This window comes from Gadus macrocephalus, chromosome 17 (genome assembly GCF_031168955.1).
Source record: "Gadus macrocephalus chromosome 17, ASM3116895v1".
NCBI lineage: Eukaryota > Metazoa > Chordata > Actinopteri > Gadiformes > Gadidae > Gadus > Gadus macrocephalus.
In genome coordinates this window covers 387,489-414,601 of record NC_082398.1, presented here as the reverse complement: position 1 = coordinate 414,601, position 27,113 = coordinate 387,489, and the positions used below count along the sequence as shown (strand labels likewise).

The window sequence follows — 27,113 nt, the reverse complement described above, 5'->3', positions numbered from 1 at the left end:
TCACTGGAACTTAAGGAACCCCTTGTTATGTCAGAAATAGGGGAGGGCTGATTATTAAGCCCTAACCCTAGCCCTAACTAGAGTTAATAAAAGGAGACCCACTGCAGAGCTAAAACTGGTTAACCCTAACTAGAGTTGATAACAGGAGACCCACTGCAGAGCTAAAACTGGTTAACCCTAACCCTAACTCGAGTTAATAACAGGAGACTCAATGCAGAGCTAAAATCGGTTCCGAAAACCAAAGCTTTTAAACGGCATTTCAACACCACCGCGAAACCACCCAGGAGCAAACGGCTGCTACGTTCTGCCTCCGGGCCGGGGGTAGATATATATGTCTACATATTTATGTCTATATAAATACGTGTACATATTTATGTCTATATAAATATGTCTATATATATGTCTACATATTTATGTCTATATAAATATGTCTAAACATTTATGTCTCTATAAATATGTCTAAACATTTATGTCTCTATAAATATGTCTATATATATGTCGAGATCAGGGCTCTCAAGTCTCACGCATTCGGCGTGAGACACACACAATTCAACCCATGCACATGCTCACACGCCACACGTATTTCTAAATTACTAAATCGTCCTGGATTTTATTAGAAAGCCTCATACACGTTCACATTGAATTTGCAATGCGTTTCTCTGGGTCGTTCACAAACTAATTAGGCAACACCCTCCCCTACTCAGTTCTGTTCACTTTGCATTGGTGGAAGTGAGTAGGGGGAGAGGTTAAGTAGAGCCTTCAGATTGGACGGTTTGACTTTAGAGTTACCGTCATGTTTTGTATTTATTTGTTTACTATTATTGTTTTATATGGACAAACATTAACAAATGTCTCCTACAGGGGATTGAAAAAGTTCTATCAATTGAACAAAGAGAAACATTTGGTCATACTTTACACTTTACCACAGCATTGGCCTACTGAATGCCACAGATATATTTTAAGCATTGGACTGAACGCCACATAAATATATATCTATGTTCTTGCACGTTTGCAACGTTTACAATTTCAGGAAAAAGTATATGCGTCTGCTGGCGTTGCTTAGGCCAAAAGCCTTTTGAGGCAGTATTGTTCCTGAATATTAGTGTTAAGGGCCAATAATGCTTGCTATCATAAGTCACCATGTCTCTGGACACATTTGTATGCAGTCACATATTAATAGAGCCCTGGCCTATATATATATGTGTATATTGTGGCGACCGTGGTGTTCAGGGTGTCGCAGGGGTCCTGGGGGGGGCTGTTTGGACCATCGTGAGTTGGGCCTCTGGCCCTCCTGGGTCCTTTGTGGCGGGGACATTGTGTGGGGTTTGTTTATCGCTATGTAGGGGTGGGTTAGCGTTGCTGTTATTGAGTTGTTGTTCCCGACACGTCACCGACACGTTTATGTTGGTTGGTTATGTCGAGTGTGTTTTGGTGTGTCGTGGGTGTGTCAAATAAAGGCAACTCTCGTAGTCGTGCGGTGTTAGGGGCGCGAGAGTTGAATAACTGCTGAACCTGGGCTCCCGTCTTGTCCTTCCCGTGCTGCTCGCCACAATATATCTGTCTATATTTATGTCTATATTTATATATGTCATGTCAATATATTCCACTTAAGTGCACACACAGCTTGTGTTTTGATGCAATTATTTGTCAGGATTTGCATTTTGCTTAAGAAATTGCTGTTTTTAGTTTACATATATATAGGACTAAATATATGTATCCATCATTATTTAGAGTATATTGTTTTAATCTTGTTTTCCATGAAGGGTGAGCAGGTGTGAGCTAAAGGTGCTAACGGTACCTTGGCGGGATGTTTTCTCAGGACCTGGACGTATGAACGAGGTGATGCACGAGGCACGCTGCGGCGTCAGAGAGACGGGCGACCAATGGGCTCGAGTGGAGGCTGCTTTGAACCGCTGCGGCTCTAATCCAACCAGGCTGGTCTCGTGTCATCAGGCTGGTCTCGCGTTATCAGGCGGCTCTCATCCAATCAGGAAGGTCTCGTGTCTTCAGGCTGGTCTCGCGTTTTCCGGCTGGTCTCGTGGTGAGCTAGCGCGATGGCTGCGCGGACGGGTTTGAGGGCGAGAGGAGAGCGCGGCAGAAGACCGAGAAGCGCGCAGGACCCGGACTAGACCAGGTGAGCCCGGAGCCTCCATGTCCTCTTAGAATACCACCTTATTGATAGACAGATTATGGATTGGTCCACTTCAATATGTGCGTTCTAGTTTGTTCTAGAAACAGGGCCTATTTTAAATCTTAATGTATCATTTTAACTGCTTAAAATTTTAAGAGTTGATTTATAAATGCTTCAGTTGGTTAATTACGTATTGAATATTTTTCTCATGAAGACATACATCTCCCCCTTATATCCGGGAGACATTTAATTCACATCGTCATGTTATGACGCTAAATATAGGTACAAAGAATACTATACATACATGCATACATAAATAGCCTTTATCCTGTAATACTTAGGTAAACCTGTGAAAAAATAAAACAAACGAGCTCATCGTTGGTTATTGTTATTAATGTTATTAACATTATAAATGTTATTCTTACGGCCGGTGGAGCCATGACGACTGAGCCCATCGATGGGGTTTTACACGGACTTCATTTATATTTCCACCGTGGCGGTGGTCTGTTTAATAAGAGAGGATCGGAGGGCCTAGAATAAGATGTTAGAATAATAAGGTTAGAGCCGCGGAGGGAGATCTGATTCGAGGTCCGCGCAACGGTAAAATGGCTGGCGGTCTGATCACGGCTCTGCTGCCCGCTCCGCCCGGGGGGCTGGCGGTCTGATCACGGCTCTGCTGCCCGCTCCGCCCGGGGTGCTGGCAGTCTGATCCCGGCTCTGCTGGCCGCTCCGCCCCGGGGGCTGGCGGTCTGATCCCGGCTCTGCTGCCTGCTCCGCCCGGGGGGCTGGGAGTCTGATCCCGGCACTACTGCCCGCTCCGCCCGGGGGGCTGGCGGGGCTTCAGTTTCTCCCCGATCCATCTATCTCCTCATGACAGGACCCGTGAATGTGTTCTCTGCAAGTTCATTCCGTGTTTTGTAACTTTGTTCTCGTCGTTACAAATGGCTGCTGGTCTTCTTTGTTAGCAGTAAAATACCGAGAGGACAACTTTAAAACGTTAAATAATATTAAATACATAACCCCGATCATGAGGCAGAGCCGTCCTCACGGTTCACCCTGCCCTCCCCTCGGTTACGGTCAGGCTATGGGCTGTCGGTCCTCCCGGCCCGTCGGAGGGCTTTGTCAGGATAGAGCAGGAGGGGCGGTACGGCTTTGTTGAACCAGCAGCTGCTCTCTTCTCAGAAGCCATTTTACCAGCGCTCCCAGCGCTATCCCACCGTTAACAGTATACCAGTACTAATGGTGGGCCGACGGTGGGAAAATGCAGAAAAACAACGAGCTCAAATGAAAACGATGTGGTAGACATCAAGATGGAGGAAAATAAACGTTAGTTTCTCACATCAGATCCGCAGTTCTCAAAATGGAAGATGAATAATTCTGGTGGTGTAGGGTCATCTTCACCATTAAATAATAGCCTACTATTAATAATAATAATAATAATACTATAATGCTGATAATACTATAAAACTAATAAATACTAAATACTCAAATACTAAGATTAACAATGAATTATTCCGGTGGTGGAGGGTTATTCATCTTCAATAGGCCTACTATAGGCCTACTCTAATACTGATACTGAAATACTAATAATTACTATAAAACTGATAAATACTGGGTCAAATACTAAGATTAAACAAGGATCTTTGTCAACTAATAAAGGATATTATATAAATATTATAATGACTGATTTCAATAAATGTTATTTTTTTGTTTCATTGACTAAAGAAATGTGTTTGTTAAAACCATATTTTTGATATTATAAATTATATCAATAAAAAGTTGAAAGTTCTTACAAATAAAAAATATGTTGATGTTTGAGCATGTGCATGAAGCAATTAACGTTTTATATTTATTTCCTTTTATTTTTATCGTCCGTTTAAATTTGATAAATAAGCTAGAATATATTGATCTTTAATTAAGGTGGAAGATGTGGCCCACTAATCCTCCTCTCTGTTGCAGCACCGTATCACTGACTTCGTATCCAGCGCATTCCAGCTTTCAGCATGGCCAAGGTGGGTTGAGGGCTAGTTTCTGAGGCCACTTGTGATCCACGAGATGAGCACTCGGTGACGACCAGCTGCCCCTCTGAAAGAGATCGGCTCCTCGTGGCAACTTGTGTTGAGGCGGGCTGAGACACAGCGTCTGACCTCTGAACTGTGTTGTCTCTCTGAGCTGTGTTGCGGGGTCTCTAAACCTCTGGCTGTGTTTTCTGGGTCTCTTTAAAGAGCATCTGACCACTGAACTGTGTTGTCAGGGTCTCTCTGAGCTGTGTTGCGGGGTCTCTAAACCTCTGGCTGTGTTGTCGGGGTCTCTCTAAACATGACTCCCCGCGTGCAGGGGGACCCCAGGAAGCCCAAGGGCAAAATGTCCGCCTACGCGTACTTCATCAAGACCTGCCGCCAGGAGCACGAGAAGAAGACCCCTGAGGTTCCTGTGAACTTCACCATGTTCTCCAAGAAGTGTTCAGAGCGGTGGAAGGTGAGAACCGGGGCCTTAGAACCGGCCAGATGTCTGGTGTTCTTGAGTCATAGGTGGAACAACTGTTAGACTGTGTTCTGTATGGTGATCGTTGCGTTCTGCCCTCCCTAGACCATCTCCAGCAAAGAAAAGGGGAAGTTTGAGGACCTGGCCAAGCAGGACAAGGTCCGCTTCGACAACGAGATGCAGCATTTCGCTCCTGGCAGGAAGAAGGGTCAGAAGAAAGACCCCAATGCACCCAAGAGACCCTCGTAAGGAAGTGTGAAACAACATCGAATTATGTCTGTTTGAAACCTATGAAATGGGTTGGTGCTAACTCATTGGGTTAGGGTTAGCACTAACCCATTGGGTTAGGGTTAGCTCTACCTCATTGGGTTAGGGTTAGCACTAACTCATTGGGTTAGGGTTAGCTCTACCTCATTGGGTTAGGGTTAGCATTAACTCATCGGGTTAGGGTTAGTACCAACTCATTGGGTTAGGGTTAGCTCTAAATCATTGAGTTAGGGTTAGCTCTACCTCATTGGGTTAGGGTTAGCACTAACTCATTGGGTTAGGGTTAGCACTAACTCATTGGGTTAGGGTTAGCTCTACCTCATTGGGTTAGGGTTAGCACTAACCCATTGGGTTAGGGTTAGCTCTACCTCATTGGGTTAGGGTTAGCACTAACTCATTGGGTTAGGGTTAGCTCTACCTCATTGGGTTAGGGTTAGCACTAACCCATTGGGTTAGGGTTAGCACTAACCCATTGGGTTAGGGTTAGCTCTACCTCATTGGGTTAGGGTTAGCACTAACTCATTGGGTTAGGGTTAGCTCTACCTCATTGGGTTAGGGTTAGCTCTAAATCATTGGGTTAGGGTTAGCTCTACCTCATTGGGTTAGGGTTAGCACTAACTCATTGGGTTAGGGTTAGCACTAACCCATTGGGTTAGGGTTAGTATTAACTCATTGGGTTAGGGTTAGGACCAACCCATTGGGTTAGGGTTAGCACTAACCCATTGGGTTTGGGTTAGCATTAACTCATTGGGTTAGGACCAACTCATTGGGTTAGGGTTAGCACTAACCCATTGGGTTAGGGTTAGCACTAACTCATTGGGTTAGGGTTAGGACCAACTCATTGGGTTAGGGTTAGGACCAACTCATTGGGTTAGGGTTAGCTCTACCTCATTGGGTTAGGGTAAGCTCTAACCCATTGGGTTAGGGTTAGCACTAACTCATTGGGTTAGGGTTAGCACTAACCCATTGGGTTAGGGTTAGCTCTACCTCATTGGGTTAGGGTTAGCACTAACCCATTGGGTTAGGGTTAGCACTAACCCATTGGGTTAGGGTTAGCATTAACATTAACTCATTGGGTTAGGACCAACTCATTTGGTTAGAGTTAGCACTAATTCACTGGGTTAGGATTAGCCCTAACTCACTGGGTTAGGGTTAGCGTTCATTCTGGACCATCTGCCTCCCCTCACCCTCCTCCTCTTTTAGCTCTGGCTTCTTCATCTTCTGCGCGGACCACCGGCCAAAGATCAAGGCGGTACACCCCACTCTGGGCATCGGAGACGTGGCTAAGAAACTCGGGGAGCAGTGGAACAACCTGACAGATGCCAACAAGCAGCCCTACCTGCAGAAGGCCAACAAGCTCAAGGACAAGTACCAGAAGGTATGCTAGCTCGCTGAAACCACCTTCTCTACTCTGAGCTGTAAACATGGGGCTGCTTGTCTCTACCCTTAAAGGACAAATCCGGTGTAAAATGGATCTGGGATATGTTTAGTATGATAACGAGTTGGAATGTTCGTTTTGGAGCTAAAACGCGTGTATAGACGCATTCTTCAGTTGGCTGTTTTTAGCCGATTCTACCAAAACACTATAAACTTGGAACGATGGGGGCATGTGTTATGGTAAAAACTAAATCGTTATTTTAAACCACTTAAAAAGGCCAGAGGTAGCCCGACTCTTCGACGAACACAGAGCTTGTGACATCCGTGAACAACACGCAACGTGGGGCTGCTTGTCTCTACTCTTAGTTGTAAACATTGGGCTGCTTGTCTCTACTCTTAGTGTACACATTGGGATGCTTGTCTCTACTCTTGAGGGTAAACGTGGGGCTGCTTGTCTCTACTCTTAGTTGTAAACATTGGGCTGCTTGTCTCTACTCTTAGTGTACACATTGGGATGCTTGTCTCTACTCTTAGTTGTAAACATTGGGCTGCTTGTCTCTACTCAGTGTACACATTGGGATGCTTGTCTCTACTCTTGGTGTACACATTGGGATGCTTGTCTCTACTCTTAGTTGTAAACATTGGGCTGGTTGTCTCTACTCTTAGTGTACACATTGGGATGCTTGTCTCTACTCTAAGGGTAAACGTGCTTGTCTCTACTCTGATGTTAAGTTGGTGCTGCTTGACTTGCAGGACGTTGCCGACTACAAGTCTAAGGGAAAGGTGGGGGGAGGAGCCAGCCTGGTACAACAACAACAAACCCAACAGCAGCAACACACCATGACGAATAACGATGATGACGAGGATGAAGACGAGGATGATGACGAAGATGACGATGACGATGATGAATAGGAGCTTATTTTTCTTTCTTTCTCTTGGTTTATGGTAATTTATACACTAAAGGATTGTTGTTACTGGTAAGTCTTTTCTGGAAAAGATTTTTCCAATTGAGTCCCCAGGGTTGGGGAAACATGAGTCGAAGGTTGAGATCAACCACCAACTATTGGCCTTGTGGTTGTTCGTCCAAACGGATTCAGGCCTGAATCAACTCCACTAATTAGCACATCTTAATGTGTCCCTCGCTCCTCGCAGTGTTTTCCCAACACATCAAGTAGCATCCGTTCTTGAATTTAACCAGTGGAGGTGTTACAACAGATGTTCAACAACAAATGTTTATGGTGAAGTGTGTTATTGTAAAATGTATTCCAACGTATATATTTTTTTGTTTTTAATTGTAAGGACAATTTCAATTGTTTCTTAAAATTGCTAGCGGGATATTATGTGTGTGTGTTAGGTTTTGTGTGTTTGTTAACTGACTGAATACTTCTAAATGATATCTCTGGGAGTAAACTAGAATTCGGCCCTGTGACTTTGTGCTAGGAGAACGATTACACTCAAAGCACATGCTTAAGGTTATAATAATAAAATATGACTTTACATAACCTGGATGGTTTTTGGACTACTGGACCACAACTAATTAATAGCATTACTAGAAGCCTACTCAAGTAATGAAAAAGATCTGTAAGGTAAATAAAATTGGTGAGAGTTGGAACTAACATGACGTCATTAACCCGGAGAGGAGACGCTCGTGTCACTGCAAGGGAGGTCGACAAGTTCAGAGTTAGACGTCAATCAATGTGTGATGCTTGATCTTTTAATTAAAGGCGGTTTGTCTGCTTTCCATTGTAACCCGTAAACATTCTGACAGTTCATACAAAATTATGACGTAAAATGCAAAACTAACAAATGTAAGCAATAAGATAAAAGCAACAAGGGGACATGATGTCTTCAGCTCGTAGGAGGTCCTGGGGGCGGGCCTACAGCGGCTGGTCCAGGATCAGCTTGTAGGATGTCCTGGGGGCGGGCCTACAGCGGCTGGTCCAGGATCAGCTGCCAGGAGGTCCTGGGGGCGGACCTACAGCGGCTGGTCCAGGATCAGCTTGTAGGATGTCCTGGGGGCGGGCCTACAGCGGCTGGTCCAGGATCAGCTGCCAGGAGGTCCTGGGGGCGGGCCTACAGCGGCTGGTCCAGGATCAGCTCGTCTGACATCCTGGGGGCGGGCCTACAGCGGCTGGTCCAGGATCAGCTGCCAGGAGGTCCTGGGGGCGGGCCTACAGCGGCTGGTCCAGGATCAGCTCGTAGGACGTCCTGGGGGCGGGCCTACAGCGGCTGGTCCAGGATCAGCTCGTCGGACATCCTGGGGGCGGGCCTACAGCGGCTGGTCCAGGATCAGCTCGTAGGACGTCCTGGGGGCGGCCCTACAGCGGCTGGTCCAGGATCAGCTCGTAGGACGTCCTGGGGGCGGCCCTACAGCGGCTGGTCCAGGATCAGCTCGTCGGACATCCTGGGGGCGGGCCTACAGCGGCTGGTCCAGGATCAGCTCGTAGGACGTCCTGGGGGCGGGCCTACAGCGGCTGGTCCAGGATCAGCTCGTAGGACGTCCTGGGGGCGGCCCTACAGCGGCTGGTCCAGGATCAGCTCGCAGGTCCGCCCCAGCTCGCCCAGCTTCACCTTGGCGTACTCTGCCCGGTTCAGCGCCATCTGGCAGTCCTTCCGGGCCGAGTAGGTGGAGCCCTCGTGAGGCTGGCCCGTCGCCACCTGAGGTCAACAGAGGGTTACAGGATGAGCCGACCCCCCCCGGTGGACCCCCCCCCCCGGGACCAGGCAGCTCCTACCTGTGTGAGGTAGCGGATCTGGCCGCTCAGCTCGCTCTCGATGCGGTTCACTGAGCTCAGGAACTGGGCGAGCTGTCGGTCCAGGAAGCTGGCGTTGTGCTTGTCTTTGGAGAGCTCCAGCAGGACGTTACCTGGCGGACATGAAGGAGTTAAACACCGCTCCAGCCTTCACTGCACGCTGGCTCTTCACAGACTGTAACCCTAACCTCTTCAATATATCAACCTTTAATATCGTTCTGCTCTGACAAACGGGTTTAAACATGATGGTTCTATCGTCTTCTGTCCTACCAGTGGATCATAACATCTCATATTACACCGCGACCATCAGCTGAGAAACACCGGACTCATTCTCTGGGGCAAAACACACGAAGCCCGGCGGTACAGTCTGTACTCATCGCTACTAGAGGTCTAGGGTCCGGTGTGGTCCTACTACAGGGTCTGTCCTGGTCTGGTCGGTACTAGAGGGACCTAGGTCTGGTCCTACCTGCGCACTGCAGGACCACCCCGACCTCCTTCTCCACCTCCTCCAGGGCACGGAGACGCTCGTTGGCCATCACTGCTTATCTCACTTTACTATTTCACGTTCTTCTTATTTCTCTTTTTTACCAAAGACCTTTCTGTGGCGGCTGATCGCATCATATAATCACAACAGCATATTGAAAAGGCAAGGAACCCACGGCGTTACGGTCTTCAGACACCAACAAGATAAACAATAATACTCCTTCAACGGGAGGGGAAGAAGCGCATGCGTACTACAACCAACGACCAGTACGGAATGTCGCCTTCTTGTGACGTCAGGATGAAGGACGAAACCACCTCTTCCAGCAGGGGGCAGGACCGGTCAGGCGGCGCCTCCTTCAGCCGCAGCGAGAGGGACGAGGAAGAAAAGCTGTGGATAGCAACATGGCGACGTCGGCTTGGCTACACGTTCCGACTAACATGCGACTTACGGAGTGTCTGGAGTCCGTCCTGAAGGAACAGCGGCCGCATTGTTTACCTGCTCTATTGGCGAACTACCGAGAACATGGGGTCGTCCCGACCCAGGTAAACGGGCTCGGGTTGATGTCCAAGCTCGTCCCTTCTCTTTGGAACGGGATGCTCAAACTAAGCGTTACTGGCGAGAGAGAGGCCGGGACTTCTGATGGAAGAATAACTCTTCTGTTAAATGTTTTGATTGTTGCTTTGACTAGTCCTTTCCTTAGAAAATACATATTTATTTTCCTTGTCTTCGCTTATTGTTCTCGTTGTCAGTGACTGTCAACGGGTGTACAGTTCATAAAATAAACAGGAGGTGGCGTCGCTATAACCGGGATAACGCTTCCATTCCGGATCCTCCTTCAGCCACATGTACCTTCAGCGGTACACGTGCATTTAGCATAGCTCAAACGTTGTACATGTCAGATGAATCCTATTTGATGTCCTTTGGTGGTGTGGTCCTCAAGGTAACCACACAGCAAAACTATTCACACAGGTCCCGGTACTGGGATAACATGCAGCCCCCTAGTGACTCCATAGACCGTCCAGCAGGGGGCGCTAACCCCAAGACAGCCCCCAAACCGCGTCACACTGAGGAGCGCTCCCTTATGTCGAATAAAGGAGCTTGTTTGCAAACAGAAGATGCTGTATTGATATCGGATCCCCTTAAAGCATGGGCTCCTTTATTATATTTGTGAATCAGAAACGGCATTGGATACCTAACAGGGGGACATGTTGAGGAACATGTTGGCTGTGTGATGAGCTGTTGTCTGTGGTGGTCCTCAGGGCTCCAGTGGCGTGGCTGGACTGGTGGGCTGCTCCAACGCAAAACTGTCCACCTCCAAGACCAAGTAAGAGTTATTCACCTCTCTGTGTCCCAGGCTGACACATCTGACAAATACATTCACCCAACACTTCTCTGCCTGTCTGTGTCTCTCTCGCTCTCTCTCTCTCTCAGGTTTGATGGTCTGTGTGTACTCTCTGTGCTGGTCAAGGACAGCTCTACTGAAGTCTTCCAACAGCATTGCCTGTCTTGGTTGCGTTCGCTACAACAGGTCATTCAGGTAAGTCTGTATTTTATAGCATATTGTGATTTACTTATGAATGGAAGCTTATTGATAAAAGTGTAGTAAATATGTTGTAGTGATGTAGTTCATTTGAGAACTCCCCCAGTCTGAGGACCTAAGAGAGCCCCCCCCCCCAGTCTGAGGACCTAAGAGAGCCCCCCCCCCCCCAGTCTGAGGACCTAAGAGAGCCCCCCCCCCCAGTCTGAGGACCTAAGAGAGCCCCCCCCCCAGTCTGAGGACCTTACAGTCTGAGGACCTTACAGAGCCCCCCCCCCCCAGTCTGAGGACCTAAGAGAGCCCCCCCAGTCTGAGGACCTAAGAGAGCCCCCCCCCCCCAGTCTGAGGACCTAAGAGAGCCCCCCCCCCCAGTCTGAGGACCTTAAAGTCTGAGGACCTTACAGAGCCCCCCCCCAGTCTGAGGACCTAAGTGAGCCCCCCCCCCAGTCTGAGGACCTAAGTGAGCCCCCCCCCCCCCAGTCTGAGGACCTAAGAGAGCCCCCCCCCCCCAGTCTGAGGACCTTACAGAGCCCCCCCCAGTCTGAGGACCTTACAGAGCCCCCCCCCCCCAGTCTGAGGACCTTACAGAGCCCCCCCCCCCAGTCTGAGGACCTTACAGAGCCCCCCCCCCCCCCCCCAGTCTGAGGACCTAAGAGAGCCCCCCCCAGTCTGAGGACCTTACAGAGCCCCCCCCCCAGTCTGAGGACCTAAGTGAGCCCCCCCCCCCAGTCTGAGGACCTAAGGCCGTGGCTACACCAGACGCCGAAATATTGCTTTGCGGACGCGTTGTGAACGCAGCAGAATTCGAAACCGTTGAAAGCAATGAGAGTGGCTACACCAGACGCTGAAACTGAATGTACCACGGCGACATTTCCGCGCGGAAAATTAAGACATAGACTGGTTTCTATTTTTATTATTTTCCGCGAGGTTTGCGTGGGCCTTTTAACATAGAGTGTGGTAATAAATCAATAAGATGTCATTGGTGTCCTGTCGATGGAGATCTGCACCAATCACTGACAGGATGTGGTCCATCTGCGTTGGTGTCATACGAAAATACGATCGATGGGTTGCAGCGTTAAAACGCAACTCCTCCGCCAGGTTGTAAAATACCCCTTGCTGTCGCCTGCGCTGGTTGATTGCAGTCACGCAGGTCCGTTTCCTCTTTTTAATCCTTTGGAGGATAACAAGTAAGGCAAGTGCCTTCCTCCTATTCACTGTAGGCACTGTAAAACAACTCTCTTGTGGTTAGATTGCACATCTGTCATCTATGCTAGACTATCTGCAACTAGCCTGTCTGTCATTAACGAATTAATCAGTTAGTTAGTATCACACAAACATACGTTTAAAACAACTCTGTAGAGGTTAGATTATTCACAGCTTTTCATCTATGCTAATATGTCTGCAACTAGCCTGTCTGCAATACCGAAGTTTTACATAACTTGCTATATATCAAACCTACTTAGTCAGACTAATATTATATTGATCTTTGACGTGGAAGCTGGTAACCCTAGCTATTTCATTTGCAACTAGTTGGTTTGTATCAAATTAGTTAGTTGGTCACTTACCAATGTAACTTTGTATCAATGGTTTATGGTTTATGGTTTATGTCCGTTGATGGTTGCTTGGTAACTATGTCTAGCTCAAATTTAACGTTATACGAATGTAGTTTGATTTACGGGTTGCTGTAGACTTAATACTTACCCATGTTACTCTGATCCAGATGAACTGGTGCCGATGAACTGTGGTTTATAAAATATATAAACACAGAGATCAAAAAAGATAAAGGAGCCATTTTTAACGCGTCCAGTGTAGCCGGTTAATTAAAAATTTCCGCTTGGTGAACGTTCTATTTCCGCACGGCAGAATTTCTGCGTCTGGTGTAGCCGTAGCGTAAGAGAGCCCCCCCCCAATCTGAGGACCTAATAGCCCCCCCCCCACTCTGAGGGCCTAAGAGCCCCCCCCCCCCACACACACTCTGAGGCCCCCCCCCCCACTCTGAGACCCTGACCCCCCCTCCCCACTCTGAGGCCCTGACCCCCCCCCCTCCCCCACTCTGAGGCCCTGACCCCCCCCCCCTCCCCACTCTGAGGCCCTGACCCCCCCCCCCTCCCCACTCTGAGGCCCTGACCCCCCCCCCCCCCACTCTGAGGCCCTGACCCCCTCCCCACTCTGAGGCCCTGACCCCCCCCCCCCCCACTCTGAGGCCCTGACCCCCCCCCCCCCCCACTCTAAGGCCCTGACTCCCCCCCCCCCCCACTCTGATGCCCTGCCCCCCCCCACTCTGAGGCCCTGCCCCCCCCCCCCCCCCCCACTCTGAGGCCCTGACCCCCCCCCCCCCCCCCACTCTGAGGCCCTGACCCCCCCCCCCCCACTCTGAGGCCCTGACCCCCCCCCCCCACTCTGAGGCCCTGACTCCCCCCCCCCCCCACTCTGAGGCCCTGACCCCCCCCTCTCTCCAGGCCCCGGCCCCAGGGCCCACGGCTCGCCTGGCGGTGGGCGTCCTGGCCGACCTGCTGCAGTACTCCTCCATGCTGCCCGAGCTGGCCCGCGAGGTGGGGCTCACCTGGCTGCTGGGGCTGCTGACCTCCCTGCTGGGGCTGCAGGCTGAGGTACCCTGCACCCTCCAGCACCACCCTCCAGCACCACCCTACAGCACCACCCTATAGCACCACCCTACTACACCTCCCCCCTACACCTCCCCCCTACAGCACCCCCCTACAGCACCACCCTATAGCACCACCCTATAGCACCACCACCCTACAGCACCACCCTATAGCACCACCACCCTACAGCACCACCCTATAGCACCACCCTATAGCACCACCCTACTACACCTCCCCCCTACAGCACCACCCTATAGCACCACCACCCTACAGCACCACCCTATAGCACCACCCTATAGCACCACCCTACTACACCTCCCCCCTACAGCACCACCCTACACCACCACCCTACAGCCACACCCTATAGCACCACCCTACAGCACCACCCTACAGCACCACCCTACAGCACCACCCTACTACACCTCCCCCCTACAGCACCACCCTACACCACCACCCTACAGCCACACCCAATAGCACCACCCTACACCACCACCCTACAGCCACACCCTATAGCACCACCCTACAGCACCACCCTACAGCACCACCCTACTACACCTCCCCCCTACAGCACCACCCTACAGCACCACCCTACAGCCACACCCTATAGCACCACCCTACAGCACCACCCTACAGCACCACCCTACTACACCTCCCCCCTACAGCACCACCCTACTACACCACCACCCTACAGCACCACCCTACAGCACCACCCTCCAGCACTACCCTACTACACCACCACCCTACTACACCACCACCCTACACCACCACCCTACAGCCACACCCTATAGCACCACCCTCCAGCACTACCCTACTACACCTCCCCCCTCCAGCACCACCCTACAGCACCACCCTACACCTCCCCCCTACAGCACCACCCTCCAGCACTACCCTACTACACCACCACCCTACAGCACCACCCTCCAGCACCCTACACCACCACCCTACACCACCACCACCCTACTACACCTCCCCCCTACAGCACCACCCTACACCACCACCCTACAGCACCACCCTACTACACCACCACCCTACACCACCACCCTATAGCACCCTACACCACCACCCTACACCACCACCACCCTACTACACCTCCCCCCTACAGCACCACCCTATAGCACCACCCTACAGCACCACCCTACTACACCACCACCCTACACCACCACCACCCTACTACACCTCCACCCTACAGCACCACCACCCTACTACACCTCCACCCTACAGCACCACCCTATAGCACCACCCTATAGCACCACCCTATAGCACCACCCTCCAGCACTACCCTACTACACCACCACCCTCCAACACCACCCTACAGCACCACCCTACAGCACCACCCTACAGCCACACCCTACAGCACCACCCTACAGCACCACCCTACAGCACCACCCCTACAGCACCACCCTACACCACCACCACCCTACAGCCACACCCTATAGCACCACCCTATTACACCTCCCCCCTACAGCACCACCCTACACCACCACCACCCTACTACACCTCCCCCCTCCAGCACCACCCTACAGCACCACCCTACAGCCACACCCTATAGCACCACCACCCTACAGCACCACCCTATAGCACCACCCTCCAGCACTACCCTACTACACCACCACCCTACAGCACCACCCTACAGCCACACCCTATAGCACCACCACCCTACAGCACCACCCTACAGCACCACCCTCCAGCACCCTACACCACCACCCTACACCACCACCACCCTACTACACCTCCCCCCTACAGCACCACCCTCCAGCACCACCCTCCAGCACCACCCTCCAGCACCACCCTACAGCCACACCCTATAGCACCACCCTCCAGCACCACCCTACTACAGTACCACCCTACAGCACCACCCTACAGCCACACCCTACACCACCACCCTACAGCACCACCCTACAGCACCACCACCCCTACAGCACCACCCTACACCACCACCCTACACCACCACACCCTACAGCCACACCCTACAGCACCACCCTACACCACCACCACCCTACAGCCACACCCTACAGCACCACCCTACAGCACCACCCTACACCACCACCACCCTACAGCACCACCCTACACCACCACCACCCTACAGCCACACCCTACAGCACCACCCTACACCACCACCACCCTACAGCACCACCCTACACCACCACCACCCCTACAGCACCACCCTACAGCCACACCCTATAGCACCACCCTACAGCACCACCCTACACCACCACCCTACACCAACACCACCCCTACAGCACCACCCTACAGCCACACCCTATAGCACCACCCTACAGCACCACCCTACACCACCACCCTACACCACCACCACCACCACCCTACACCACCACCACCACCCTACACCACCACCACCACCACCCTACATCACCACCACCCTACAGCAGCACCACCACCCTACACCACCACCACCCCTACACCACCAGTGCCTGCACGCTCGCGCTCCACCCTCAGTGAACCAAGGAGACCAATTGATACAAGCCGCTGTGGAACTTAAACTGTGATTCTGAACAGAGTATAACGATAATCTAGATTAGTTTTTCAGATTATTGAAGATACAAGTGTGTTGATTTGTTAAATGGTTTGAACGAAGGTTAAATTCGAACAATTACCAAGTTATGATGTCTGAAGTAGTTGGAAGTGTCAGAGAAGCAATGCAGGAGCAGCTGGCTGCACAAAGAACGAGCGGAGGGAATAAAGAAGAAACCTTAAGGACAGTCGATGTGCTGGCAGTGGCAAGCATCCTAATGGTGTGTGTGTGTGTGTGTATGTATGCTGTGTTGTCATGGTGACGTCCCCGCTGCTGGATGCTGTGTTGTCACGGTAACGTCTCCTGGTGTCCCCAGTGTGAGCTGACTGCTCTGGAGGGGATTGCTGCCTGCATGACCCACTACCCACGAGCCTGTGGCTCGCTGAGGGTAAGACACGCTCAGGACCCCCTCACAGCCTGTCTGTCTGTCTCCACAGCCTGTCTGTCTGTCTCCACAGCCTGTCTGTCTGTCTGTCTCCACAGCCTGTCTGTCTGTCTGTCTCCACAGCCTGTCTGTCTGCTCTCCTCCACAGCCTGTCTGTCTGTCTCCTCCACAGCCTGTCTGTCTGTCTGTCTCCACAGCCTGTCTGTCTGTCTGTCTCCACAGCCTGTCTGTGTCTCCTCCACAGCCTGTCTGTCTGTCCTCCACAGCCTGTCTGTCTGTCTGTCTCCACAGCCTGTCCGTCTGTCTGTCTGCTCTCCTCCACAGCCTGTCTGTCTGTCTGCACAGCCTGTCTGTCTGTCTGTCTCCACAGCCTGTCTGTCTGTCTCCTCCACAGCCTGTCTGTCTGTCTCCTCCACAGCCTGTCTGTCTGCACAGCCTGTCTGTCTGTCTGTCTCCACAGCCTGTCTGTCTGTCTGTCTCCACAGCCTGTCTGTCTGTCTCCACAGCCTGTCTCACTGCTATCTTCATGCTCTCACAGGACAAACTGGCAGCCTTTTTCTTGGCTAGGATCACCAGCAGCGACCCAGCAACACAGGAGGTGAGTCCCCCCCCAACCCTAACCCTAACCCTAACCCTAACCCAGCTACACAGGAGGTGAGTCCCCCCCCAACCCTAACCCTAACCCTAACCCTAACCCAGCTACACAGGAGGTGAGTCCCCCCCAGGGCTGCTTCATGTTTGAAAGCTGTTTGTTATAAGCTTTACAAGATGGCCTGTCTTAATGTAATGCTGTAATAACGTGAGGTGTCCACCAGATGGCCTGTCTTAATGTAATGCTGTAATAACGTGAGGTGTCCACCAGATGGCCTGTCTTAATGTAATGCTGTAATAACGTGAGGTGTCCACCAGATGGCCTGTCTTAATGTAATGCTGTAATAACGTGAGGTGTCCACCAGATGGCCTGTCTTAATGTAATGCTGTAATAACGTGAGGTGTCCACCAGATGGCCTGTCTTAATGTAATGCTGTAATAACGTGAGGTGTCCACCAGATGGCCTGTCTTAATGTAATGCTGTAATAACGTGAGGTGTCCACCAGATGGCGTGCCGGTGCTACGGCCGGCTCCCCTGCCTCGGAGGGGCTCTGGAGCGAGGGGTGGGGACCAGCAGAGCCGAGGCCTGGGCCAATCAGCTCCACTGCCTGCTGGCCTCGGCCAATAGCACGCTGGCTCAGATCTACCAAGGCGCTGAAGCAGGTGTGGTCTGTGTGACGTCCAGTGAAGGAAGTATCTTATGCCGCTTTTCCACTGCATGGTACCAGCTCGACTCGACTCGACTCAGCTCGCCTTTTTTGCGTTTCCACCGCGAAAACATGGTATCTGGTACCTGAAGTGGCTGCTTTTTCTAGTACCCGCCTCGCTCTAGGTTCCAAGCGGCTGAGCCGATGCTAAAAGGTGACGTCGGCAGACGGCCGGCCACTGATTGGCCAGAGTGTGACGAAGTCACGAGAGCGACATGGCAACCATGCTGGTAACAGCCATAGCAGCGCCGCAGCCAACATATTCCACTTCTTCAACATGCCAGCTAATAATACGAACACGAATACCATCGCATCGATGTCCTCCATTGTTGTTACGTGGGTTCTGTCCATGTGTGGGTTGCGTAGGTGTTGTTTGCGTCGCGTACAAAAATACGTCACGGCCCTTTCGCGCAGCCGACCCCGCCCACGTCCAGGAGGTACTATTTGCGGTGGAAAAGGACCCGTGCTGCTACCGTGTCGAGTCGTGTCGTGTCGAGTCGAGCTACATGTGCGGTGGAAAAGCGGCATTAGAACACAGTGTGGTGATTGGTCGATACCGTGGGTTGAATGGGCCAGCCTGCTGGGGTCCAGACCTGTTATTGGTCGCCCTGAAGCCTCTTCTAAAGGCTCCGGATCTCCTGCTGGAGGGTCTCCCCCTCTGCCTGACTCCCTCCTCCCCCTCTGCCTGACTCCCTCCTCCTCTCCCTGACTCCCTCCTCCTCTCCCTGACTCCCTCCTCCTCCTCCTCCTCCTCTCCCTGACTCCCTCCTCCTCTCCCTGACTCCCTCCTCCTCTCCCTGACTCCCTCCTCCTCTCCCTGACTCCCTCCTCCTCCTCCTCCTCCTCCTCTCCCTCCTCCTCCTCCTCCTCCTCCTCTCCCTCCTCCTCCTCCTCCTCCTCTCCCTCCTCCTCCTCCTCTCCCTCTCCCTCCTCCTCTCCCTGACTCCCTCCTCCTCCTCTCCCTCCTCCTCCTCTCCCTCCTCCTCCTCCTCTCCCTGACTCCCTCCTCCTCCTCTCCCTGACTCCCTCCTCCTCCTCCTCTCCCTGACTCCCTCCTCCTCCTCCTCTCCCTGACTCCCTCCTCCTCTCCCTCCTCCTCCTCCTCTCCCTGACTCCCTCCTCCTCTCCCTCCTCCTCCTCTCCCTCCTCCTCCTCCTCCTCCTCCTCCTCTCCCTGACTCCCTCCTCCTCTCCCTGACTCCCTCCCCCTCTCCCTCCCTCTCCTCTCCCTGACTCCCTCCTCCTCTTCCTCCTCCTCTCCCTGACTCCCTCCTCCTCTCCCTCCTCCTCTCCCTGACTCCCTCCTCCTCTCCCTGACTCCCTCCTCCTCTCCCTGACTCCCTCCTCCTCCCCCTCTCCCTGACTCCCTCCTCCTCCTCTCCCTCCTCCTCCTCCTCTCCCTGACTCCCTCCTCCTCCTCCTCCTCTCCCTGACTCCCTCCTCTCCCTCCTCCTCCTCCTCTCCCTGACTCCCTCCTCTCCCTCCTCCTCCTCCTCTCCCTGACTCCCTCCTCCTCCTCCTCTCCCTGACTCCCTCCTCCTCCTCCTCTCCCTGACTCCCTCCCCCTCTCCCTCCCTCTCCTCTCCCTGACTCCCTCCTCCTCTCCCTCCTCCTCTCCCTGACTCCCTCTCCCTCCTCCTCTCCCTGACTCCCTCCTCCTCTCCCTCCTCCTCTCCCTGACTCCCTCCTCCTCTCCCTCCTCCTCTCCCTGACTCCATCCTCCTCTCCCTGACTCCCTCCTCCTCTCCCTGACTCCCTCCTCCTCCTCCTCCCCCTCTCCCTGACTCCCTCCTCCTCCTCTCCCTCCTCCTCCTCCTCCTCTCCCTCCTCCTCCTCCTCCTCTCCCTGACTCCCTCCTCCTCCTCCTCCTCTCCCTGACTCCCTCTCCCTCCTCCTCCTCCTCTCCCTGACTCCCTCCTCCTCCTCTCCCTCCTCCTCCTCCTCTCCCTGACTCCCTCCTCCTCCTCTCCCTGACTCCCTCCTCCTCCTCTCCCTGACTCCCTCCTCCTCCTCTCCCTGACTCCCTCCTCCTCCTCTCCCTCTCCCTCCTCCTCTCCCTGACTCCCTCCTCCTCTCCCTGACTCCCTCCTCCTCCTCTCCCTGACTCCCTCCTCCTCCTCCTCCTCTCCCTGACTCCCTCCTCCTCTCCCTGACTCCCTCCTCCTCCTCCTCCTCTCCCTGACTCCCTCCTCCTCTCCCTGACTCCCTCCTCCTCCTCTCCCTCCTCCTCTCCCTCCTCCTCCTCTCCCTCCTCCTCCTCCTCCTCTCCCTCCTCCTCTCCCTCCTCCTCCTCCTCCTCTCCCTGACTTCCTCCTCCTCTCCCTGACTCCCTCCTCCTCTCCCTCCTCCTCCTCCTCTCCCTCCTCCTCCTCCTCTCCCTGACTCCCTCTTCCTCCTCTCCCTGACTCCCTCCTCCTCTCCCTCCTCCTCCTCCTCTCCCTCCTCCTCCTCCTCTCCCTCCTCCTCCTCCTCTCCCTGACTCCCTCCTCCTCCTCCTCTCCCTGACTCCCTCCTCCTCCTCCTCTCCCTGACTCCCTCCTCCTCCTCTCCCTGACTCCCTCCTCCTCCTCCTCTCCCTGACTCCCTCCTCCTCCTCCTCTCCCTGACTCCCTCCTCCTCCTCCTCTCCCTGACTCCCTCCTCCTCTCCCTCCTCCTCCTCCTCTCCCTGACTCCCTCCTCCTCCTCCTCCTCTCCCTCCTCCTCCTCCTCTCCCTGACTCCCTCCTCCTCCTCCTCCTCTCCCTCCTCCTCCTCCTCTCCCTGACTCCCTCCTCCTCCTCCTCCCCCTCTCCCTGACTCCCTCCTCCTCCTCCCCCTCTCCCTGACTCCCTCCTCCTCCTCCCCCTCTCCCTGACTCCCTCTCCCTGACTCCTCCTCAGAGGGGACCGTCTCGTACGAGGGCCTGGGCGTGGAGCTGTCCTTCCCTGCTCTGGACGAGGCCGACCCGCTGCTGCTGCTGGAGCTCCAACACCGCTACCGGGCGGCCTGCCTGGCCCTCCAGCACACCCTGAGGTACCCCCCCACACCCTGAGGTACCCCCCCCCCCCCCTCCAGCACACCCTGAGGTACCCCCCCACACCCTGAGGTACCCCCCCCCACACCCTGAGGTACCCCCCCCCCCCTCCAGCACACCCTGAGGTACCCCCCCCCACACCCTGAGGTACGCCTGATGACCTCTATTCATGTGTTCACAGTGTGGACCCCCAGTGTGCGGTGGTGACCTCTATTCATGTGTTCACAGTGTGGACCCCCAGTGTGCGGTGGTGACCTCTATTCATGTGTTCACAGTGGACCCCCAGTGTGCGGTGGTGACCTCTATTCATGTGTTCACAGTGTGGACCCCCAGTGTGCGGTGGTGACCTCTATTCATGTGTTCACAGTGTGGACCCCCAGTGTGCGGTGGTGACCTCTATTCATGTGTTCACAGTGTGGACCCCCAGTGTGCGGTGGTGACCTCTATTCATGTGTTCACAGTGTGGACCCCCAGTGTGCGGTGGTGACCTCTATTCATGTGTTCACAGTGTGGACCCCCAGTGTGCGGTGGTGACCTCTATTCATGTGTTCACAGTGTGGACCCCCAGTGTGCGGTGGTGACCTCTATTCATGTGTTCACAGTGTGGACCCCCAGTGTGCGGTGGTGACCTCTATTCATGTGTTCACAGTGGACCCCCAGTGTGCGGTGGTGACCTCTATTCATGTGTTCACAGTGTGGACCCCCAGTGTGCGGTGGTGACCTCTATTCATGTGTTCACAGTGTGGACCCCCAGTGTGCGGTGGTGACCTCTATTCATGTGTTCACAGTGTGGACCCCCAGTGTGTGGTGGTGACCTCTATTCATGTGTTCACAGTGTGGACCCCCAGTGTGCGGTGGTGACCTCTATTCATGTGTTCACAGTGTGGACCCCCAGTGTGCGGTGGTGACCTCTATTCATGTGTTCACAGTGTGGACCCCCAGTGTGCGGTGGTGACCTCTATTCATGTGTTCACAGTGTGGACCCCCAGTGTGAGGTGGTGACCTCTATTCATGTGTTCACAGTGTGGACCCCCAGTGTGCGGTGGTGACCTCTATTCATGTGTTCACAGTGTGGACCCCCAGTGTGCGGTGGTGGTCCCGGTCCGCCAGCTGCTGAACCTGGTGTGTCGCGCGCTCTCAGTCGGCCCCAAGAGCCTCGTGAGTATGTGTGTGTGTGTTGCAGGGTGTGACGGGGTGTGTGTGTTACAGGGTGTGACGGGGGGGGGGGGGGTGGTGTGTGTGTGTGTGTGTGTGTGTGTGTTGTGGCAACCCGGTACTCGATTGGGCCGGATAAATTTTCCACGGATAAAGGACACGTTTAGCGGGGGTTAAAGCCATCCAAGGCATTTATTACAGACAGCTTCAACAAACAAGGTACTCGCGGTCTCTAGGGCCTCCGTGGGACTCTAGCTGCTCAGACCCGAGCGCTTCCTCCTTCCTCGCTCTCCTCCCTGGTCTGCCCAAATGTCAGTCCTTTTATATTGCCTCCTCGGCTTTCGGCCAGGTGTCCCCCAATCACCCTGATTGGGGAGGCGAAAGGGCTGCTCTCGGTCGCCGTCTGCTGGGTGACGGCGGTACACGCCGTCCAGGACCAACACTCGGGCTGGTCCGGGCCGAGGCTTACGGGGCGGGATGCCACAGTGTGTGTGTGTGTGTTACAGGGTGTGACGGGGGGCTGTGTGTGTGTGTGTGTGTGTGTGTGTGTGTGTGTGTGTGTGTTACAGGGTGTGACGGGGGGCTGTGTGTGTGTGTGTGTGTGTGTGTTACAGGGTGTGACGGGGGGCTGTGTGTGTGTGTGTTGCAGGGTGTGCGGGGGGACGACAGCATGCGGCTGCTGGTTCTTCCTGCGGTCCACAGCAACACGCTGACGGTCCTATCAGCCCTCATCACCGCGTGAGTCTAACCCTAACCTCACTCCTTCACAACACCAACCTCACTCCTTCACAACACCAACCTCACTCCTTCACGACACCAACCTCACTCCTTCACGACACCAACCTCACTCCTTCACGACACCAACCTCACTCCTTCACAACACCAACCTCACTCCTTCACAACACCAACCTCACTCCTTCACGACACCAACCTCACTCCTTCACGACACCAACCTCACTCCTTCACGACACCAACCTCACTCCTTCACGACACCAACCTCACTCCTTCACGACACCAACCTCACTCCTTCACGACACCAACCTCACTCCTTCACGACACCAACCTCACTCCTTCACGACACCAACCTCACTCCTTCACGACACCAACCTCACTCCTTCACGACACCAACCTCACTCCTTCACGACACCAACCTCACTCCTTCACGACACCAACCTCACTCCTTCACGACACCAACCTCACTCCTTCACGACACCAACCTCACTCCTTCACGACACCAACCTCACTCCTTCACGACACCAACCTCACTCCTTCACGACACCAACCTCACTCCTTCACGACACCAACCTCACTCCTTCACGACACCAACCTCACTCCTTCACGACACCAACCTCACTCCTTCACGACACCAACCTCACTCCTTCACTACACCAACCTCACTCCTTCACGACACCAACCTCACTCCTTCACGACACCAACCTCACTCCTTCACAACACCAACCTCACTCCTTCATATCGATAGCTTCACTCCTTCATATTGATAGCTTCACTCCTCTATATCACTAGCTTCACTCCTTCATATTGATAGCTTCACTCCTCTATATCGCTAGCTTCACTCCTGCATAACGCTAGCTTCACTCCTTCATATTGATAGCTTCACTCCGCTATATCACTAGCTTCACTCCCTCATATTGATAGCTTCACTCCTCTATATCACTAGCTTCACTCCTTCATATTGATAGCTTCACTCCTCTATATCACTAGCTTCACTCCTTCATATTGATAGCTTCACTCCTCTATATCACTAGCTTCACTCCTTCATATTGATAGCTTCACTCCTCTATATCACTAGCTTCACTCCTCTATATCACTAGCTTCACTCCTTCATATTGATAGCTTCACTCCTCTATATCACTAGCTTCACTCCTTCATATTGATAGCTTCACTCCTCTATATCACTAGCTTCACTCCCTCATATTGATAGCTTCACTCCTCTATATCACTAGCTTCACTCCTTCATATTGATAGCTTCACTCCTCTATATCACTAGCTTCACCCCTTCATAACGCTAGCTTCACTCCCTCATACCTCTCACTCCTGCTCCAGGGTCAGGGGGGGGATGGTCCAGTATGCTGGCGTGTTGCAGAAGGTCTTCTCCCAGACCATCTCAGCCTGGACCCCGGCTTCAGAGACCAGCGGGGGGCAGCAGAAGGCCTTCAGGTACGGTCCTTAACTCTCTGGTCTACGATGGTCCAGGGGGACGCCCCTCTGGTCTATGATGGTCCAGGAGGTCGCCCCTAGTCCTACTGACCAACACCAGTAAACAAGTTACCTTAACCCCTGGAACAAAACCCAAAGTACCAGAGACCAGAGGGCCCCCACCCGGTAAGAGACCAGGGGGCCATGTCCCCACCCGGTCAGAGACCAGAGGGCCCCCACCCGGTCAGAGACCAGAGGGCCATGTCCCCACCCGGACAGAGACCAGAGGGCCCCCACCCGGTCAGAGACCAGAGGGCCATGTCCCCACCCGGTCAGAGACCAGGGGGCCATGTCCCCACCCGGTCAGAGACCAGAGGGCCATGTCCCCACCCGGTCAGAGACCAGAGGGCCATGTCCCCACCCGGTCAGAGACCAGGGGGCCATGTCCCCACCCGGTCAGAGACCAGAGGGCCATGTCCCCACCCGGTCAGAGACCAGGGGGCCATGTCCCCACCCGGTCAGAGACCAGAGGGCCATGTCCCCACCCGGTCAGAGACCAGGGGGCCATGTCCCCACCCGGTCAGAGACCAGAGGGCCCCCACCCGGTCAGAGACCAGAGGGCCCCCACCCGGTCAGAGACCAGGGGGCCATGTCCCCACCCGGTCAGAGTCCAGGGGGCCATGTCCCCACCCGGTCAGAGTGTTGTTGGTGTTGGTGTTCTCTCTCCGTGTGTCTCCACCCGCTCTCTGACGGTGTTCTGTCTCTCTCTGTGTCTCCACCCGCTCTCTGACGGTGTTCTGTCTCTCTGTGTGTCTCCACCCGCTCTCTGACGGTGTTCTGTCTCTCCGTGTGTCTCCACCCGCTCTCTGACGGTGTTCTGTGTCTCCACCCGCTCTCTGACGGTGTTCTGTCTCTCCGTGTGTCTCCACCCGCTCTCTGACGGTGTTCTGTCTCTCTCTGTCTCCACCCGCTCTCTGACGGTGTTCTCTGTGTCTCCACCCGCTCTCTGACGGTGTTCTCTGTGTCTCCACCCGCTCTCTGACGGTGTTCTCTGTGTCTCCACCCGCTCTCTGACGGTGTTCTGTCTCTCCGTGTGTCTCCCCCCGTTCTCTGACGGTGTTCTGTCTCTCCGTGTCTCCACCCGCTCTCTGACGGTGTTCTGTCTCTCCGTGTGTCTCCACCCGCTCTCTGACGGTGTTCTCTGTGTCTCCACCCGCTCTCTGACGGTGTTCTGTCTCTCCGTGTGTCTCCACCTGTTCTCTGACGGTGTTCTGTCTCTCTGTGTGTCTCCACCCGCTCTCTGACGGTGTTCTGTCTCTCCGTGTGTCTCCACCCGCTCTCTGACGGTGTTCTGTGTCTCCACCCGCTCTCTGACGGTGTTCTGTCTCTCTCTGTCTCCACCCGCTCTCTGACGGTGTTCTGTCTCTCTCTGTCTCCACCCGCTCTCTGACGGTGTTCTCTGTGTCTCCACCCGCTCTCTGACGGTGTTCTCTGTGTCTCCACCCGCTCTCTGACGGTGTTCTCTGTGTCTCCACCCGCTCTCTGACGGTGTTCTGTCTCTCCGTGTGTCTCCACCCACTCTCTGATGGTGTTCTCTGTGTCTCCACCCGCTCTCTGACGGTGTTCTCTGTGTCTCCACCCGCTCTCTGACGGTGTTCTCTGTGTCTCCACCCGCTCTCTGACGGTGTTCTGTCTCTCCGTGTGTCTCCCCCCCGTTCTCTGACGGTGTTCTGTCTCTCCGTGTCTCCACCCGCTCTCTGACGGTGTTCTCTGTGTCTCCACCCGCTCTCTGACGGTGTTCTGTCTCTCCGTGTGTCTCCACCTGTTCTCTGACGGTGTTCTGTCTCTCTGTGTGTCTCCACCCGCTCTCTGACGGTGTTCTGTCTCTCCGTGTGTCTCCACCCGCTCTCTGACGGTGTTCTGTGTCTCCACCCGCTCTCTGACGGTGTTCTGTCTCTCTCTGTCTCCACCCGCTCTCTGACGGTGTTCTGTCTCTCTCTGTCTCCACCCGCTCTCTGACGGTGTTCTCTGTGTCTCCACCCGCTCTCTGACGGTGTTCTCTGTGTCTCCACCCGCTCTCTGACGGTGTTCTCTGTGTCTCCACCCGCTCTCTGACGGTGTTCTGTCTCTCCGTGTGTCTCCACCCACTCTCTGATGGTGTTCTCTGTGTCTCCACCCGCTCTCTGACGGTGTTCTCTGTGTCTCCACCCGCTCTCTGACGGTGTTCTCTGTGTCTCCACCCGCTCTCTGACGGTGTTCTGTCTCTCCGTGTGTCTCCCCCCCGTTCTCTGACGGTGTTCTGTCTCTCCGTGTCTCCACCCGCTCTCTGACGGTGTTCTGTCTCTCCGTGTGTCTCCACCCACTCTCTGACGGTGTTCTCTGTGTCTCCACCCGCTCTCTGACGGTGTTCTCTGTGTCTCCACCCGCTCTCTGACGGTGTTCTGACTCTCTCTGTGTCTCCACCCGCTCTCTGACGGTGTTCTCTCTCCGTGTGTCTCCACCCGCTCTCTGACGGTGTTCTGACTCTGTGTCTCCACCCGCTCTCTGACGGTGTTCTCTGTGTCTCCACCCGCTCTCTGACGGTGTTCTGACTCTCTCTGTGTCTCCACCCGCTCTCTGACGGTGTTCTGACTCTCTCTGTGTCTCCACCCGCTCTCTGACGGTGTTCTGTCTCTCCGTGTGTCTCCACCCGCTCTCTGACGGTGTTCTGACTCTCTCTGTGTCTCCACCCGCTCTCTGACGGTGTTCTCTCTCCGTGTGTCTCCACCCGCTCTCTGACGGTGTTCTGACTCTCTGTGTCTCCACCCGCTCTCTGACGGTGTTCTGTGTCTCCACCCGCTCTCTGACGGTGTTCTCTGTGTCTCCACCCGCTCTCTGACGGTGTTCTGTGTCTCCACCCGCTCTCTGACGGTGTTCTGTCTCTCCGTGTGTCTCCCCCGC

General features: G+C 54.0%; 3 protein-coding genes across 3 annotated transcripts in view; 2 read left to right on the top strand and 1 right to left on the bottom strand.

Moving 5' to 3' along the window:
- The first annotated feature begins 2,028 nt into the window (after positions 1–2,028).
- hmgb3a (high mobility group box 3a) lies at positions 2,029–7,761 on the top strand. Its single transcript, XM_060035706.1, has 6 exons — positions 2,029–2,134; positions 4,091–4,143; positions 4,469–4,609; positions 4,721–4,860; positions 6,086–6,260; positions 7,013–7,761. Exons 2-6 carry the CDS (start codon positions 4,135–4,137, stop codon positions 7,169–7,171), a joined length of 624 nt encoding a protein of 207 aa, XP_059891689.1. The 5' UTR covers positions 2,029–2,134; positions 4,091–4,134; the 3' UTR covers positions 7,172–7,761.
- A 190-nt stretch (positions 7,762–7,951) lies between these two features.
- On the bottom strand, positions 7,952–9,738 carry med11 (mediator complex subunit 11). The gene is made up of 3 exons (XM_060035707.1): positions 9,479–9,738; positions 8,995–9,125; positions 7,952–8,917 (listed from the first exon to the last, which is right to left on the bottom strand). Exons 1-3 carry the CDS (start codon positions 9,546–9,548, stop codon positions 8,774–8,776), a joined length of 345 nt encoding a protein of 114 aa, XP_059891690.1. The 5' UTR covers positions 9,549–9,738; the 3' UTR covers positions 7,952–8,773.
- A 97-nt stretch (positions 9,739–9,835) lies between these two features.
- pelp1 (proline, glutamate and leucine rich protein 1) overlaps positions 9,836–27,113 on the top strand; it is a 34,119-nt gene continuing 16,841 nt past the window's right edge. The window contains exons 1-11 of the mRNA XM_060035705.1: positions 9,836–10,038; positions 10,756–10,820; positions 10,928–11,033; positions 13,493–13,642; positions 16,483–16,554; positions 17,090–17,149; positions 17,649–17,805; positions 20,728–20,860; positions 21,932–22,019; positions 22,666–22,754; positions 24,081–24,194. Of these exons, the coding sequence (XP_059891688.1) occupies positions 9,898–10,038; positions 10,756–10,820; positions 10,928–11,033; positions 13,493–13,642; positions 16,483–16,554; positions 17,090–17,149; positions 17,649–17,805; positions 20,728–20,860; positions 21,932–22,019; positions 22,666–22,754; positions 24,081–24,194 (1,175 nt within the window). The 5' untranslated portion in view covers positions 9,836–9,897. The remainder of the gene's footprint in view (positions 10,039–10,755; positions 10,821–10,927; positions 11,034–13,492; positions 13,643–16,482; positions 16,555–17,089; positions 17,150–17,648; positions 17,806–20,727; positions 20,861–21,931; positions 22,020–22,665; positions 22,755–24,080; positions 24,195–27,113) is intronic.